At 41.5% G+C, this 19026-nt stretch overlaps 1 protein-coding gene across 1 annotated transcript in view; it reads left to right on the top strand.

Annotated features, from left to right (window-relative positions):
* The first annotated feature begins 4067 nt into the window (after nucleotides 1-4067).
* MAOA (monoamine oxidase A) overlaps nucleotides 4068-19026 on the top strand; it is a 78803-nt gene continuing 63844 nt past the window's right edge. The window contains exon 1 of the mRNA XM_061137515.1: nucleotides 4068-4445. Coding sequence (XP_060993498.1) covers nucleotides 4373-4445 — 73 coding nt within the window. The 5' untranslated portion in view covers nucleotides 4068-4372. The remainder of the gene's footprint in view (nucleotides 4446-19026) is intronic.

Raw genomic sequence — 19026 nt, 5'->3', positions numbered from 1 at the left:
TCCTCTGCCTTTTCTAAATCCAGCTTGAACATCTGGAAGTTCTCAGTTCACGTACTGTTGAAGCCTAACTTAAAGGATTTTGAGCATTGTGTTGCTAGAATGTGAAATGAATGCAATCGTGTGGTAGTTTGAACATTCTTTGGCATTGCCCTTCTTTGGGACTGGAATGAAAACTGACCTTTTCCAGTCCTGTGATCACTGCTGAGCTTTCCAAATTTGCTGGCATATTGAGTGCAGCACTTTCACAGAATCATCTTTTAGGATTTGAAATAGCTCAACTGGAATTCCATCATCTCCACTAGCTTTTGTTCATAGCAGTGCTTCCTAAGGCCCCCTTGACTTCACTTTCCAGGATGTCTGGCTCTAGGTGAGTGATCACACCATTGTGGTTATCTGGGTCATGAAGATCTTTTTTGTGTAGTTCTTCTGTGTATTCTTGCTATGTCTTCTTAACATCTTCTGCTTCTGTTAGGTCCATACCTTTTCTGTCCTCTATTGAGCCCATCTTTGCATGAAATGTCCCCTTGGTATCTCTAATTTTCTTTAAGAGATCTCTAGTCTTTGCCTTTCTATTGTTTTTCTCTTTTTCTTTGCATGGATCACTGACAAAGGCTTCCTTATCTCTCCTTGCTATTCTTTGGAACTCTGCATTCAAATGGGTATAGCTTTTCCCACTGTGGGATGTGGGATTTTAATTCCCCAACCAGGGATTGAACCCTCCCCCCCTCCCCCGCATTAGAAGTCAGAGTCTTAATCACTGGACTACCAGAGAAGTCCCTTCCCATATCTTTTAAAATATTTCCTTTGTGATACTCTCTCTAAATGAAGTTTCCTGTTTCCTGCTGGAACCTTGACAGACACAACAACTTAAGAGATACTATGGCTGAGATAGGCAGAGAGAAGTTAAGTAATTTGCCCAAGGTTCCAAAGGGAGGAAATGATACTTGTAGGATATTTCACAATTATTTATGTATCTATCTTAAACTAACTTGCATTTTTTATTAGAAAAGATAAGCATAATATTCAGTACAAATAAGCAAAATGAAGAGAGAAAATACATTTCTGCCCATCTATTCCATCCATTATATATTTAATAAGATTCCCACATTTTAATCTCCAAATTCCTACATTGAGCCTCAGGCTTTATATTCAATTTCTTATCATATATGCTTCATTTGGATGTCTCAAAGGCACTTGAAACTCAACATGTCCAAAAACAAGTTCTTTCGTGATCTTCCAAATCCTATCCACAACCAAGTCCTGTCAATTTTACATGTAAATGTCTCTAGTATGTCCATATCTCTCCAGCTCCACTGCCACCACCCACCTTAGTCCAAGACACCACCATCTCTTTCTTCGGAGAACTCCAAATCTTGGTCTCCCTGTATTTATCCATCTACTCTTGTCCACTTCAATCTATTATTCATATGGCAGACAGAGAGACCTTTTCAAAATTCCATCCAGTCTTAGTGCCCCTTGCTTAAAACTAGGAAGTGGCTTCCACTGGTTTAGAATACAGACCAGGATCTTATTTTGGCCCAGCTGATCTCAGCAGCTTTGCCTCCTGTGCTTCTCTCCTTGCCATAGCTCCATGGGTTGGCTTTCAACTGTTCCAGTGAACTATGCTTCTTTCTACTATGGGGCCTCCTTGTTCTCTCTTTCTGGAACATTTTACATACACCCTCCCTAGCAATGTTAACTTCCAGAATGGTCTAGACACTCTGACACTTTATCGCTATGGACCTTCCCAAAATAATATTTATCAGAGTTTGAACTGACACACCAACCATGTGGTTTACTTCCTCCACAGCTCCTCTAGTAAGCTGTATGGCAATGGAGGTCTCCAACTGTCTTGTGTCACCTGTGTATCCCAAGTACCTTGTCCCATGCCTAGCCCATTGTATGAAATCAAATATTTGAATGAAAATAATGCAGTGGGACTAATGAGAAAGTTGGACAGAATCATATTAGAAAGTGCTGAATTCTTTATTATTTCCTGTTTCTTTGCTTCCACGTCTAAAAATGATACCAATTTAGTCATGTTTCAACTCCTTTACTAGAAAGTAAAAACTATTAAAACTGGATAAAGAAAAAAATTAAATTTGTATTTTAGTTTCCTCAAGAAGATACTATTTGATACGAATGGAGGTATCAGGGTAGGCGGGCATGCAAGAGAAATGTTTGTAAGTGCCAATAGATTTTCATTAATTTCTTAGAGTTCTCAACATTTACTCTGAATTCACGTCAAAATTACATCTTTTTGAGGGCTCTAGTGATGACAAATCCAGCTCTAGGAGGATAAGGTGGAAATTAAGGGATAAAACTAGCAAAACAAGAGACTGATTGAACAATAAAACATATGCACTTAATATTCCTTCCAGTTGAACGGGAAATAAGCTTTCTTTTTTAAAATTTGTTTCTGCACTTTAGTCATTCATTGACCTTCGCTTTTAAACTGTATGTCCCACTTAATCTGTGATTTTGAGTTCTTAACTTTTTTGCCTACTTGCTTCGAGTTTGTTAAAGAACTTCAGCTTGAAAAACCCTATAGACCACCAATAACTGCCAAATCTTCCCCTAGGGACACCTCTCACTGCGCCCCGCCCCCTCTCGAGGGAGGGACCGCGACTGCGCAGACCTCCCTGTGATGTCACAAAAGAGCCAAACCAGGTGGCGGGGAGTTGGGGGGGGGCAGCCCTGCTATCGGCCTTTCAGGTCCGCTTCCTTCCCTAAGACCACCCCACTATCCCCGCCCAGTCCTCCCCTTTTAGTTAAATCGTTAAGAATAAAAGCACCAGGTTGAATTTCCACGTGGCCACGCCCATACTCTCGTCAGGCCACACCCCCTACTTGGGTGGCGTCCCCCAGGCACCACCGGCAGGAGGGCTCCCGCGCGCGGCGCGTACGGGCGGGGAAGGCGGAGCCAGGCCTCTCCAGCGCCTAGTCCTTCAGCCCCATAGCGGGCCTGGCTCCCCGGGCTGGGCTGTAAGAGTGCCGATCCCGGCCAGCTTGGGCGGGAGAGGCGCGCGCCCCTGAGTGAGGGGTGAAGGAGAGTAGAACATCGCCCCCAGCCCCGCTCCCCCTCCCCCGCCCCGCGCCCCAGATCAATGAGCGCACCCAACTCGGCTGCCCCCTTCAGCAACGGCCGCCGCGGCGGGAATGGGCGCGAGTTACAACGCTCGCCGGGAGTCGGAAACCTCCCGGCCGAGATTCTGGAGGCCGCCAACATCGCGGGCGTAGCCTCGTCCTCCTCGTCCGGGAACACCAGTACAGAGTGGTTGACCTCCCACCAGCATTCCAGATGCCTGTCGAACACGTCCACAGCAGCGGACGCCAGATACACCCGAGGCTGCAGCGCGCCCTCCCGACTTATCCCGGGTTTGGGCTTAAGAACTGACACAGGTCTCAGGGTTGGCATCTGGGGCTTTGGCGCCGGCGGCCTGAACGACAGGGTCCGTATGTCTGCTCTCCTCCCGACCACCACAGACGAGGCCGCCTCGGCCTCTAACCTGGGCCCCAACAACCCCCGGGTATCCGTACAAGGATCTGTCCCGCCCTCAAGGTCTCCCCGATTGCCCCTACAGAACACCTTGCACTCAGCACCGGGCTCCACCCGGATATCAATAGGAGAAACTCCTAGTCCCACTAACACCTTCAGAGGGTCGGTGCAGGGGTCCATCTCGCCCGTGAAGCCCGCCTTTATCAAAATATCGGTACCAGCACCTCCACCACCCAATAACACTCCCCCAGTGTCACTTCTTGGATTAACCTCGCCCTCAGTATCCGGCTCCCCCTTGGGTTCGGTGCAGGGACCACCTACACCCAGTAACCTCCCCCCCACTGTCAGGACAAGAGTCCAACCGTGTCTCCATGCCCGACTTCCAGCAGTTAGCTGCAAAAAGATCTGCCCGGCTCTCAGCCTTGTCCCGAGAGTCGGTACAAGAGTCTACCCCGCCCTTGGTGGTCAGCTTTCCTGAGAGTTTGGTGCGAGGATCTATCACGATTTCGGACTCCTCCCGAGTGTCGATTCGAGGGTTCCCCCCCCCCCCCGCCCTCAGATCTTAGCACCCCTCGGAGTTCGATACCAGGACCTCTTACTCCCGTGAACTCTCAAGTGTCCACACAAGAGTCCACTCAGCTCTCAGAGCAAAGTTACCCCCAAAGATTAGTGGAAGGATCGGCTCCACCCCCGGATTCCCCCGGGGTACCAGTACCAGGGGTCGCTCCGCCCTTGGAGCCCGGCTCCGCCCACGAATCGGTGGAGGAATCGGCTCCGCCTTCAGGCTCCCCCAGAGACTCGGTAGAAAAGTCCGCTCCGCCCTCGGCCAGACCCACTCCTGTACCCACGCCCCGGGAGAGCCGCAACCAGAGCATGGAGAGTCTGCAGAAGACGAGTGACGCGGGCCAGATGTTCGACGTAGTCGTGATAGGAGGCGGCATTTCAGGTCAGTCTGGACCGTAGCACTAGCCTGAGGGACCCTGGCCGGCCAAGTGTGGGGGACTTGCCGTCTGAAAGTGGCGTTTGGGGGCGGAGGTGGGTGGGGAGGTGGGGGGGGGGTCTCCCTTGTGCTTGCGAGACTGCTACAGCTGCCGGGCCCCCGATCCTGCGAGGTGGGAATGGGATTGAGCCGGTGGTGTGACCTGGGGGAGGCAGGCACAATAATTTTTACTACTACTACGAAATACTAATATTTAATTAGCTCTTGCCGTGCAGTTGCATTTAGCAGTTTACGTGGATTTTCTCAGTCCTCAGCGGTCCTGTGAGGTGGGTACTCTACTCGTCCCTATTTTACAAAACCTAGAAACGGAGGTAACTCTGAGAAGTCACGTCACCCAGCTGGGAAAGTGACAATGGTTTTCTCTCACGTGAGACCCTTACTCCTAATTCCGGCGGTGGTTGTTCTGCCTTGCTGATTTCACGCCCTTTGCCCCAAACAGAACATCAGTTTATGGATTTTTGTAGTATATCGAAGTAGTAATAGTGTTGTTCCAGTCCTGCTATTCTCCAAGTGTTTTTCCTTAGAAAATCTGGTAACTGGAGAGGAAGGAGGAAGAATCTTTTAGGAAAAGGTTTCTTTCTTTTTTAAAAAAAAAAAGGTGGGGGCAGGGGGAGAAACATGGGCTCTTAGTTTTAACCTACTCCAACCCCCCCCCCCTTTTTTTTTAGAACTCGCAGAAAGTGTAGGGCATTTATTGCTCAAAGGGAATCCCTCTGTGAAGCAGGGGCTGCGGGCAGATAAGGGAATACCTTGTTTGTGTCTTTCACCGACTGAATCTTGCCCTGTTATGAGGAAGCTGGCAAGCCTATGTTCCTCTAGTCCCGGTTTGGGTTTGTAGCTGACCAACTGAGTGGTGTAGGAAGTTTCCTTGGATCTTCCTGGAAACCTCCTCATGATTGAAACATTAAATTGTCACTTATGATGTCATAATTGGTAAAATGTTTGAAATTTAAGAATTGTGTTTCACATCTAGATAGAGTCCCACACTAGTTTGTCCACGACCTGGGAGGATGTTAATCACTTCTGAAATATACCTGCAGGATCTAATTTAGAAGGAGGGAGAAATGAGGTGGGAGGGAGTAAGTAGGATGCCTCCAAGTAGCCATTTTTATGTATAATCCTTTGAGGAGACTGAACATGCTTACAAATGAATTTTGCTTGGAGATAGCTTTTGACTTGGCCTGTTTTGCGTAACATTTTTAACCACCAGGGAGGAAACTGACTTGCGCTATTGCTCTGACAGCTCCAGTCAGGGCCAGCAAAAACACATGTATGTCAGAGCATTAGGAAAGCAGATCTTGGTTGAGAGTATGAAAAAGTATTTCTCTTATTCCCCTTCATTCATTTATTAGCTTCTTTATTCATTCAGCAAACACTTGTTGAGTGCCTGCAATGAAGTGGACTGGTGTTTCTAAAAGCCTGATTCTTGTATGCAAGCCTCCTAGATAAGCAATGTGATTGTTCATCACTGGAAAATAAAGATGATGATAATGTGTTGTGTAAATTGACTAGGAGTTCCGTCTCCGTTCCCCATTTCCATATCATTCATATTTCACAGTTTAGGGTTCTTACTGTGATTTTATGCCTGTCTTCTTCTTGTTCTAGTATCCCTTAAGGAGCATTTTGTCTTTTACTTTTTCTCTGCCTGATGACTGGCTCTTCTCCCTTTCCACACTTTACTCGAAGTAGTTGGTCATGAACAGAATTGGATTTACCATGTAGCTGATGTAAGGTTCTACAGCTGCAGGTCCCTTCTGGTTCTCGTCCTAAAAAAAATAACCAGTTTCATACTGAGTCTTGTATTTAGAATTTTGTATTCTTTTTTTTTTTCTTGAAGAGGCAACCAAATTATGTAAGCTTTAGGCTCCTCAAAATCTGGATCTTTCCATGGTCACTAAGAATTATTACTTTGTTCATTTCCACATGCGGAAAGAAGAGAGTATTTCTTGCACGGTAGTTCACACTCCTATTCCAGAACCCAACTTCCACTTCATCAGTGACAGTGGAAAAGGCACTGGGATTCCTTTAATATCATCTCTTATCAGTCAAATTTGATTTTAACACCAAAATTGACCAGAAACATTGCTTTCAGGCTGTGGTGTCTTGCCAGATGCCTCACAACTAAAATGAAAGTAGATGTAAGTCTAGCTCAGGATAAACCCTGCACGTAGACCGGGTGTTTCCCAAGCAGGTGAGAGAGGTTACTTTGCAATGGTTCTTGAGCTCTGAAACACATCATCTTTGTGTGTTCTTAGGAGTATCCCATGACTTACTTAATAGTCCCCGTATCAGTTTTAAATGCTTTTGGGTATTTCTTAAAACTCTTGTCAGAACTGGCACATTTTAATGTGCCACATATATACATACTTATAATATATGGCCAATACTTTGCATCTGCTGTGTTATTCCTGTTATATAACAAAATAGCTCTGCAAAGCATACAAATCCTAAATTCCTCAAAAGCAATCCATATGCACGGAATTATCTTTCATTTTTTGTAACTATCTCTGCACAAAGAACAGCAACATCTTAAGGTATCTCCCTTTTGTCATTAAAAATCATAGAACAGAGCATGTCTTACAACCACAAGATCCCTTTTTCCTCCCACTCACCAGTTAAATTTTATGTATTTAATTGAGAAGGGGCAACCCTTGCTACTCATTTGTAAGTAGTGTTATGCTATCTTCAGTATGCTCTGACCCTTCATCCATCATCTGTCATCCATCACCAAGTCCTTTCTGGAACTTCTTTCATGCTTTTTATGACATCATCAGATCCTGAATTTTTATCCTACACTGATTGCTCCTTTTCTAGTCCTTTCATTGGGCCCATATTCTTGCAACCTTCTGATTTTGAAATGGCCTCAAGGTTCAGTTATTCATCACTTTGGGCCTCATATGCACTCTCCCCCTCTCATTTTCATTCTAGGACCTCACCTTTCACTTTATCTACACAAAGCTCTTAAGTCTCTAGTTTGAATCCTTTGCTTTGTCCCAACTCCTGTCCCATAGCTTATCTGCTCTTGGATATTTATATTTCAGAGTTGACTGTCTTATTCTTACTTCATATTCAACGTGTTCCAAAGCCTCCTTGTCGTCCAGCCCAGCTTCTCTTACTCACTTCCTCAACTCTGTTCTTGGCACCACTATCCTTTCCATCATTTGGGGCACTCCTTCTGTTTTATCTTCTATGGCCAGTCAACAGATCCTTCTAACTCCTCCTTGGAGCTCTTTCATCTCTTGTATGTCCGCCATCCCCAGGAAGGACCCTTAACCCCTTTGACTAACCAGGTTTTAACCATCTTGCTAATGACCACCCTTTGGGGTCTCCCTTCATGTCCATCCCAGACTTGATTTTTTTTAAATACTTCTTTCATCAGCTTGTTCTGCTCAAGACATTCAGTGGTCTATTGCCAGCCTCTCAAGCTTCCCTCCCCACCCCACACAAGTATCTAGTCCCACCTTGTTGGACAAGTAGCATTTCCCACCATCCCTAACATGGCTTTAGTCACACTGCTATCTTGTCTTTAATGCTACACCATGTTTATTTTGTCCCTCTGGTCCTTCCCTGTTTTTGTTTCTCTTAACACAGAAGTGCTTCTCTCTGAACATTTGCATCCTATCCATTCTTCAATACCCGGTTAAAACCCTTTTGCTTGATCCTTTTGCCTCTCCTTGACTTTTCTCTCTTGTGGAGCTTGTAATCTATATCTGACCATTTGAACTTATTTTATGTCCTATGTCTTGATGTTATTTTAAGGATAGCAGTTGAGTCACTGACTTTACATGCTAGTTCTTACTCACGAACCAACATAGGTAAAGCAAATGACAGAAACCCAGTGGTGTAAGATTTTAAAATCTGCCCCTGGGAATTTCTGAATTAGCTCTCTTTAGGAAGAGAGAATAAAAGGGAGAGAGGCGGGGGGGGGGGAAATCCCACCTCCAGGGGACAGTGAATACTTCAGAGTCTTTGGGCCAAAGGAGTTTTTAAAAGACAGTCTAGTCCAGTCCCCTAAGATTTTAATCATCTCCACAGCATCTCCTGGCTACAGCTTTGAACAGACACATCTAGGGAAAGAGAATGCTGTACCCCTGAAAGCAGCTCATTATGAGCAGGGGTGGCTCTGGGGCCTGGAAACTCGTTCAAGCATTTTGGGAGCTGCTACCATATGCCTACCAGATCACAGAGCTAGAGGTAGATAAAGAGGAATAACAAGTGTCCCAGCTTACACAGTGCCCCATCCTCTTGTGAACAGTAACCAAGTGAGAAAATAATTGACATTCATACAATGAGAGAAATATTAATATTATGAATCTGAACAGAATGCCAGGACCTTGAGAGATAAGTAGGATTTTTAACAGGTAGAGATAAGAGGATAGAAAAAAGACATATCAGAGAGTCCAGAGGAGTACAGATACAGAGTCGGGAAGCCCTAAGCCACATATGAGCAGTGTTTAATTTAAACCTATGCCACGAGTCCCAGGGAAGGAAAACAGTTGCCTGCTGTGCCTCTAGTGATGTGATCCTGGTAGTCGCTGAGGTCACACTGGTGTGTCACGTCTGCCCCCATGGTTAGCCAGGACACAGTGAAAGCACTTTCATCATAACACTGGATAGTCCTGGGTGATTAAAGTCTTTCCATGTTTTTTTTTTTTTTAGATTAAATTTCAAGTGTCTTGTAGAGAGAGGTATTTCTAAATAGTGACTAAGTAACAGAACCTCCCTGTATTTATATCCACAAGCTGAGCTCCACTAAAAGACTTGAGAGCACTAGCCACTCAGAACGTTGTGCTGTGTAAGAGCAGCAAGGATGGAATCTTTCTTATCACTGGAGACAGAAAAGTCATTTTGCAAGACTGACTAATGTTCTGAATCCTGCCAGCGAGTCCACAACATACCACAGTTTCCCTTTTTGTTGAACTACACCACCATGAAGAATCATTTCTGCTATCAGTGTGTTAGGCATTTTTAACCCAGAACTTGGCAGCATATACTGTATGGTTTTGTAGTGATTAAGAAAAGCTTACAATACACTTAGTTTCCATGCCTTGGTTATTTAGATACTTTGTGGTTCACTGCAACTTAAGCATTCATTTTCTGCCTCTCAGGACCACTTCTTTGCCCCTATTTTTTTCTCTAAGCTAGGATTCTTTAACTTTATTAACTTTTGATGATGAACAAAGAATACAAGAATTAAATTTATTTGGTTCTGATTTTTTGATGTCTTCATGGTTGAATGAGCTTTGGGGTTTATCTGACATTTAATGGGCAGTTTTAGCATTTGGCCAATACTAATTTATATGAATCTATACATAATCCTTGGCTATTTAGTAATAGATCTAAGGACTTCCCTGGTAGTCTAGTGGTTAAGACTGTGCTTCCACTGCAGGGGGCATGGGTTTAATCCCTGGTTGGGGAACTAAGATCCCACATGCTGTGGCATTGCCAAAAAGGAAAAACAAACAAAAAACCCAAACAAACATAAAACAATAGATCTAAGTATAATATAATTATAGAAGTATAGTATAACTATAGTATGGATCACAGAGACCAGTAGTTGAGAAAAGGAAATGTGGAAGTCTGTTATTGGCAAGTATTGGGTCATGCAGCCTTTGTGCAGGTGTGACATACACATATATTACATATGATAAATCTGGCCAGTATTTAAATGCAGGTATACTCCCCAAAACTGAGGTAATATTGCAGTTTCATATCACACACAGGGGTTTGCAAGAGTGTAGACATCCAATCAGCACTGGTTTGAAAATGACACTTGCATGTGTGAAGTGAAGTGAAGTTGCTTTAGTTGTGTCTGACTCTGCAACCCCATGGACTATAGCCTGCCAGGCTCCTCTGTCCATGGGATTTTCCAGGCAAGATACTGGAGTAGGTTGCCATTTCCTTCTCCAGAGGATCTTCCTGACCCAGGGTTCGAACCTGGTTATCCTGCATTGCAGGCAGACTCTTTACTGTCGGAGCTACCAGGGAATTCCTTGCATGTATGAGGTAGATGGATTTCACAATGATAGTTACTTTTCATTTTAAATTCAAGTGTTTAGAACTGCATAAAATGAATCAAAAGAAGTCAAGTTACATTTTAAATGTAACTATTTGAGACAAGTTGATTGTTAGGACTACTTTATCCTTTTATTTGAAAAATGTTTTGCAGTTTTACCAGCAATTTGTGTTTTCCTTTGGATGATCTGTTTTTTATTCTGTTGTCATCTAGCCTTATGAATTAAGGCAGCTTAACATCTTTGACAGTTCTGTCATTTGTAAAATTAGAGGTTGGATTAAGTTATGCATGATCTATCTTCCAGTATCTTTTTCAATATAGTTGGTTCAAGGGTCTGTCTTCAGCTTTCTCTTTTGGACCCCTTCTTCAAAGCTTTTTCTTTTTTTCTTCCATGTTGTATTTTGAAAATGATTTTCATCATTCTTCATATTGATATCCTACTCTAACTTAAATCAGTATTTGGGTCTTTCTTCCAGATACTCACTCACACTGTCCATCACCAACTCCCAGAGCTTTCTCGAACTCATGTCCATGGAGTCAGTGACGCCATCCAACCATCTTATCCTCTAACACCGAATTCTCCTCTTGCCTTCAATCATTACCAGCATCAGGGTCTTTTCCAATGAGTCAGTTCTTTGCATCAGGTGACCAGAGTAATGGAGCTTCAGCTTCAGCATCAGTCCTTCTAATGTATATTCAGGACTGATTTCTTTTAGGATTGGCTGGTTTGATCTCCGTACAGTCCAAGGGACTCACAAGAGTCTTCTCCAACACCACAGTTCAAAAGCATCAATTCTTCGGTGCACAGCTTTCTTTATAGTCCAATTCTCACATCCATGCATGACTACTGGAAATCATAGCTTTGACTAGACGGACCTTTGCTGGCAAAGTAATGTTTCTGCTTTTTAATATGATGCCTAGGTTGGTCATAGCTTTTCTTCCAAGGAGCAAGCGTCTTTTAATTTCATGGCTGCAGTCACCATCTACAGAGATTTTGGAGCCCAAGAAAATAAAGTCTGTCACTGTGTCCAATGTTTCCCCATCTATTTGCCATGAAGTGATGGGACCAGATGCCATGATCTTAGTTTTCTGAATGTTGAGCTTTAAGCCAACTTTTTCACTCTCCTCTTTCACTTTTATTAAGAGGCTCTTTAGTTCTTCTTCACTTTCTGCCATAAGGGTGGTGTCATCTGCATATCTGAGGTTATTGATATTTCTCCTGGCAATCTTGATTCCAGCTTGTGGTTCATCCAGATAGAACAGTGAACCTGCCTATTTTGAAAAGAAAGAACTTGGGGAGAGAACACTGGTGAAGAAAATGGAAGGCTGTGGTGGTCAATGTGATTTTTAACTACTAATATTGGCATTTACAGATTTTATGTATTGAATTGAAACCATCAGTGTTAAATATACATTTCAATTTAATATACATTTGTAATACCAAATAAGGTCATTGGTCATTGAAGGCATCTGACAGAATTCAGACCCAAATGGAAGAGTTAAGTTATGTTAGTCCATTTATCTATCCAGTGACCGTGTGAGGCATAGGCCCCCTCTATGTAGCAGGGGTTACAACTATGAACCTGAAGTGGCCTTGATGTTTGAGGCTAGTTCAGTGGTGACACAAAAAGGAGAAGGAAATGACAAACAGGAAAGTGTTTCATGGTGGAAATAATGCTTGACAGAAGTGCTATGGATCCTGGATGAATTCTGAAATGTAACAAGAATGACCTTTCAAGTGACTTTTTTTTTCAGGTTAAATTAATTAACTGTTATCTGTGGCCTAAGTTAAAAATCTTTTTCTTGCATGTCTGCATATATTCTTCACTCATTTATTTATTTATTCAGTAAATGTTGATTGAATGCTCAATATGTGCTTTGAACAAAATTTATGGTTTTAGCTTTTTTCCATCTTTGGGAACATTGCTTCTAAAACTTCAGTATGAACTGATGTTTGACTGTACTTTTTTCCTTGTAGTATTCGACCCAAGAGTCCAAAAGTGCCATTAATGTAAGAATCCTTTGGTCAGAGAACACGTCACTGAATAATAGAAAATTAATAAAATATTTAATATGTGATATACACTATACACATTCATAGGTGGTGATGAACGTCAAAGTTGAAGAAAAATCCCACTTTAAGAAATAAACAGGAAGAACTAGGAGAGCCAGCAGAACATAAACGATAGCTACACTAAAGCTTTGCTTCAACCCTTAGCTTGTGCTCTAGGCATTGTTCACTTGGGACCCTGCTTAGGTGAGTTTATTACTAAATAGTTGCCAATATTTTAAGAAATGAAACCAGATTTCCCAAAGTGTATTTTTTAGATGTAATTTTTTTTAGGCAAAAGGTGGAGCAATGCTAAGTTAAAGGAGTCTCTTCACTGCAGGACTTATCAGAGCCTTTAGTATGTCAGCATGCATCATAACATTTCCCAGAAGGGAAAACAGCATATGTCCCAACTTCCATGACCATTGATACTTTACCCCAGAGCATCTTGAAGACTAGTATTCCATAAAACATCTTGGAAATTGCTGCCTAACCACAGTGCATCCGAGTATGTAGAATCTGAGTACAGCAGTGTGGAGTGCCCCTGAGTGTATTTTCAGTTTCAGTGAAAGAATGGGGCAAATAATGAGTTAGAGGGTAATTGCATTCCCTAAGTTGGGTGAGATCCATTTATCTAAAGTGAAGATGAATGCTAAACAATAATCAAATAAATTAGGACTGTCTAGACAACCAGTCTGTCGAATTCAGGGCAAATTAAAGTTAATTGCTAGTTTTTATCTATTTATCATTTGAGACAGTTCTGTCTTTTTAGCTTATCAAAGGGATTAGAAGATTTGGCATTTTCAAAAGCAGATAATTATTTCTCTGAAAGGAAGCACAAAATGCAGGTAGATATAGATAGATAGATAGGTAGATAGATAACAAGAATGGTTTTATCATGTGTATGTATGTAGAAAATGTACTAGTAGTATTAAGAATCTCCTAACTTACTTAGGCATAAAGGTTTAAATGACCAGGCACTCTATCCTTGTCAGTCTTTCTTAGTTGCTTGAGATAAATATAATCTAAGTAGCTTTGGAAGCTTGACTGTTGCCCTCATCCAGGGCACAGTTTTGTTTTCTTGGTATGTAGTTCCTCTGTTCATTGCAGCAAGCGTTTGAGCACCTGCAACTCAGCAGGCTAGATTCCAGGGATGCAAAGGTGTATAACACATATTAGACACTAGTCAAGAGGCAGATCTCTGGGCGGGTGGTTATGTTGCCTCGGACAAGGGCAAAAGGCCACAGTGGTTTGGACAAGAGTGGCCATGACTACAGTGGTGGGAAGCAGCAGATGTATAGAGAGTGCCAGGTGGTGATGTGTGCTAAGAAGAAAAACACAGCAGGGTAACAGATTGTGAGAGATGATTATATCACTTGTCCATATTGAAAGTGGGGTCACTGAACATTTTTCATGAGGAATATGCTACATTTCAAGGTTTATTCTAATCATTTGTTGTAGAGGGAAAATCAATAATTGAACTGGAAAGGGTAGCACAAGTCAAATGGACAAATTTTGTCTTTTCCTAATGTGAATGTACTTGAAGAAGTAAGGTAAAAGAAAGGGCCCTTGGCAAGGAGGTAGAGAAGGCAGGTATGAAGCTAGGTTCCACAGTTACAGATTATAGCCCAGAAAGCAAAGGGCCATTTCCTCAAAGTCTTCATTGCTGATATTAATTCCTTCTCCAGGTGTGCTGTGTGGCTTAAATCATTTCCTATCCCATTTCTATGGGGAGGAGCCATCTCAGGATATCAGAAGCACTGCTGAATCTGTGGAAGCACGGTTTCCATGGGCAGCAGCTGTAAGAAGCTGGAGCTTGGTTTGAGGTTGCTATGGCAACACCGATGCTGGCTGCATACATCATCTCACCCAGGCTTTCCTGATCTAATAACCAGGATTAACAATTGCCTGAACTCTCATATGAGGTGTGCTTTTAGCAGACTTGAGTTTTTTTTAAGCCTCTCTAATAAATCCATTAACCTATTTTATTTTGGTTTCTCTAAAACCCAAATGGTTGAAGAGAGAGAAGCCAGAAAAGAAATTATATTGTTTTAAGCTCATCATCCTTATTTAAAATACTTAATTGCAAAGTGATTAAAGATTCTCTTCTGCCGTTTTCCCTTTTTTGGGTTTTTGCATTTTGAAACTGATCAGATCCTTATATACATAATAGGACTTTAACAAACTCTTTGTGCATTTAGCTTCTCCACAGAAGACCACTGTGACAGAAAACCTACTACTGTCACAGAAAACCACTGGACATTTGGGAGTTTGGGGCTCTATTCCTCCTAATGAACTTGGTTTGCCACGATTTGGGAGAGGAAGAGCTCTTGGTGCAGGTGCAGAAATATTTTACCAGTGCCCCCCTTAGATCTCTATGACACTTATGAGTCTAGGATACCAATGAATCTCATACACTTGCAAGTTTAATAGATTGCCTCTGCAAGACTTGTTTTTCCTTCCCATTTCTGACATGAGTCCAGGAGTCTGTAGGTCTAACAGCATGTGCTGGAGCCAGCTTCTACTGTCTTGAAAGGACTGAGCCTGATCGAACATATGTCTTCCCAGTTTCACGTTCAATGATATCACACTGGTAGCTTGTAATCACTCTGATGAACCAAATCAGCCATGATGAGAGTGTATATATATCATGGAGATACAAATGTTGCAAATCGAGCGTCCTCACCATGGCCTGAGGCTAGGGATGGTTGTTAACCATTTACTAGCCTACCACTATTAAAACCCTTTCCCCTATCTTGAAGGTGGGGAGGGGTGCCAGGAGGGGTGGGTGGGAAGCTGGCTTCTTTTATTGCCCTAGATTCCATGTGGCCATTAAATGATAGAAAATGAATGATAGGAAGAGCTATCATGCACAATACTCTTAGCTTTGGCTAATCTGTATATCTCTGGAACAAAATGAAATAGGTTTATATGACATTTTCTCTTTCTATAACAAATATGAAAATAAAAAATTTGATTTTAAAATTTATTTTTAGTAGCTACATTGTATTTGATGACTTACCTTCAGACTTAAAAATCTTTTCTTTTCTAACAATTTTATCCCATTTATCAAAAAAAACCAGCTTCTATTTATTGATTTTGAAATATATGTCAAAAGCCCTTAAACTAATCTGTGGAGTTGACATTTGAGAGAAGATTTTTTCCCATAGGTGGTTATTGAATTTTGTAGTGATGAGGGGAGGGTAGAATGCATAGTGATTACACAGAATAAGGAGAAAAAAAAAGAATTAAAAAATATAACTGAATACTTATACCTTGAAGAAGGCATTATTTTAGTGTTTTTTTTTTCCCATTCAAATCAACAGACAGTAGTTGATATATTAGATAAAGCGCTTTTGGACCACAAATGTTTGCCTGTGCTTTATTTATGACTTAACTGAGTTATTTATTCAAAATTAGCTATTGTTCAAAAGTAAATTTTCTAATGGCATCTTGACTGTATTTTCATATTCTGTATTTTCCAGCTTTAAATTATCATGGAAGTTCTTTATCAGAGTCTTCTTCACAGTAAATATGCAAGCTGAAATATTCACTCCCCACCCCCAATTTATTCAGCATCTTAGAAAGTGTATTTTTTTAAATGACTTAAATCTTTCCCTTTAAAATTCCAAGGCCTTGTTTTGCCTGAAGTTTTACTTTCATTTTGGGTTTGAAGGATTCGTTAACAAAAGAAACCACTTGTTACACACAAATAAAGAATGTCAATGTAGGACAAAAACCACTACAATATTGTAAAGTAATTAGCCTCCAACTAATAAAAATAAATGGAAAAAAAATTTTTTATTTTAAAACAAAAAATAACAACCAAAAAAAAGAATTTCAATTTTTAATAGAAGTTTATCTAACTTAATTTCAATATGCAGTCATTTAAATGAAAGGTATAGAAACAACAGAGAGAAATAACAGTGTATACATCACCAAATTGAGCTGAAACCTGCCTCTAGACTTGAACAGCACTGGGAAGCTCCAAGTAACAGCAATCTGGAGTCCCAGTTGGGTAAAGGGTCCCTGCCGGTGCCTCCATCCTACTGGCGAGACTTTAGATTGCAGCTTTGGGGGTCCTGCTTATAACCTTAGGCCACAAACTGGTATTATCATCAGTTTGCATGCAAAAATCCAGCTCTGTTTTTTTTTAACTTTTACAATGCTGTTTGTTTCATCTTGTGAGTCTTAATAAGATTCCTTAAATCCTGGGGGCCTGGCTAGGTTCCCAGGGGCTTAAGGAATTCTAATACCTACTCTTTCTTATCTATAAAGTGCCGCTTGACTTGCTGATAACAATTGGTGTGCTTATAGGCAGACATGTAGTCCAAGAAGGATCAGAAGTTGGTCAGAGGCCTGCTCCCCTACTTCTGAAGCCTGAATAAGACTGCTTCCATTTTAGTTTCCCTAACAGATCTTTTGAAAACCATTTTTTCTGGAATCCCTTTGAAAGGTTTTAAACATATTACTTATTTCTCAAACTAAGAGCTCAAGCTTTTTTGGCCCTTGCTGAGATAGGGCCAATCATTTTCCTGTAATGTAGAAACCTTCCCCCCACCCCCAAGCTTTTAAATTTTGTTTATATCCTTAAATGCCAAAGTGCAAAATGACCTTTGTTACTGGTGTGCTCATTTGTCCTGGCTCAGCTAGCCCTGCTTCCTCCACCTCCTTTAGCCTCTGGAGTAGTGTTCATTTACTACTGTCACTGGACCCCACTCATCAAGCTTGTTTAGAATTACACATTAGATTCTACTTTACTGAGGCTCCAGCTTTATAAGTTAGTGTGTAAGAAATAAAATTTTTCACTTTTTAGGAGACTTTGTTGTGGACATATCAGGCACTTGGTTTCCTTATCAGGAATATAGGGGTAATAAACCTATTCTGAAGAAAGACGGAGGCAACAGGAAAGGCACCTGAAATTGATCTGTAGGATGTGAAGCCCTAAACCAACTGTCAGGCTGCCTCGGGGGGGCATGATTGCTACAGGTCCGAACAGCTGCTGGAATTCAGAGCCACCTCTGCTTCTCCTTAGGCAGCATGCAGAGGGCAAGTCCCTCCTCCCTTAGAAGAGGAGCTAATCAAGTAATTCTAGCAAACCCAAGGGTGTTTTAATCAATCTAATTGGCTTATGGTTAGATTGATTAAGGGAAACTGGGAAGAAGTTAAAACTTTTTGCATCTGAGTTTCTCTTCTTTTCAATATAGAGCAGTGCTTTGAGCCTAAAAAATGTTCATATCTTTTGACCTAGTAATCTGCCTTACTAGGATGTAATCCTACAGAAATAAACATAACAAAGATTTTTGTGTAAATATGTTTTTCATCACACCTTTATCCTTTTTCTTTTCTTATGATGGTCAGCAGAAGAGGCCTTTGGCTCTGTCCCAGAAAACACATTGCACCAAAGTTTGCAGACATTGGCTCACATTTATTTAAACTGTCACGGGATGCCTTTTTTGTGAGCAGATTCCAAATATTTGTTGCATACCTAAATCTTGGATGGATGTCAGTAATGCAATGGTACACTGTACTTGAAGGAGTCAAAGGTGCATGCAAACATTAGCAGAGAGCAGCACTGGATATTATGGTTTAGCCTTCCTCCATTTTAGATCTTATAGACCCAAACTCATTCTTGATTCTGGGTATGTATACTTTATACCATTCTCTGTATCAACAAAATACCATGTCAGTCTGGGTCCTCTGAGAGCAGACATCAAAACAGAACTAGCCATGTTTAGAAGTTTGTTATAGGAAAATCCTGGTGAAGGATAAAGGGGGAGAGAGAGCAGAAGCAGGCAAGTTGTTTTTAAAAGAATGAAAGAAACCAGGTACTCCTGTATAATTTCCTACAGTCTAGATTTTGTTGATTGCATCCCAGTAATATTATTTAACATGTTCTTCTGGCCCCAAGTGTCATATCTAGAGGCTAGATCACGTTAGAATTTAGTTTAGTTGTTCTTTCCCTTTCTCCCCTTCCTTCCTTCCTTCCTTTCTTCCTAATTACTTCATACATGGTGGTATGCACTTCCTTTAAGAGATTGGTAGTGTCTGGTTATCTCTCTCTTGTGTGTGTCATGTTAGCATCTGTCGACAATCATTGCACTATATCTATTAATTCCTTAAAGGTTGCAAAATGCTGATATTCTAATTATTTCTGTCTTCACTTATTAACTAGTATACTTTTATACAGTGAAATCTCCCTTTGTTAGCTACCTGGTTACTTTGAGGTTCAGTGCAAATAGGGAAGATAGGATGAATGCCAAATTCTTTTTTTTTTTTAAATAAGTTGACTCCTTAGTATTTTCCAAAGGTGACCAATGAGAGTTTTTATTTATTTATTATTATTATGAGTGAATTTAAGCCATTCCAGCTGGGAGTTGTTATTGTTGTTTTGGCCATGTTGCACAGCTTGCTAGGATCTCAGTTACCCAACAAGGGATTAAACCTGGGGCACTGCAGTG

The sequence above is a fragment of the Dama dama genome, chromosome X (assembly GCF_033118175.1).
Source record: "Dama dama isolate Ldn47 chromosome X, ASM3311817v1, whole genome shotgun sequence".
In the NCBI taxonomy this organism is placed as follows: Eukaryota; Metazoa; Chordata; class Mammalia; order Artiodactyla; family Cervidae; genus Dama; species Dama dama.
The sequence above is the reverse complement of the archived record's forward strand: the minus strand, read 5'-3'. Positions and strand labels throughout refer to the sequence as shown.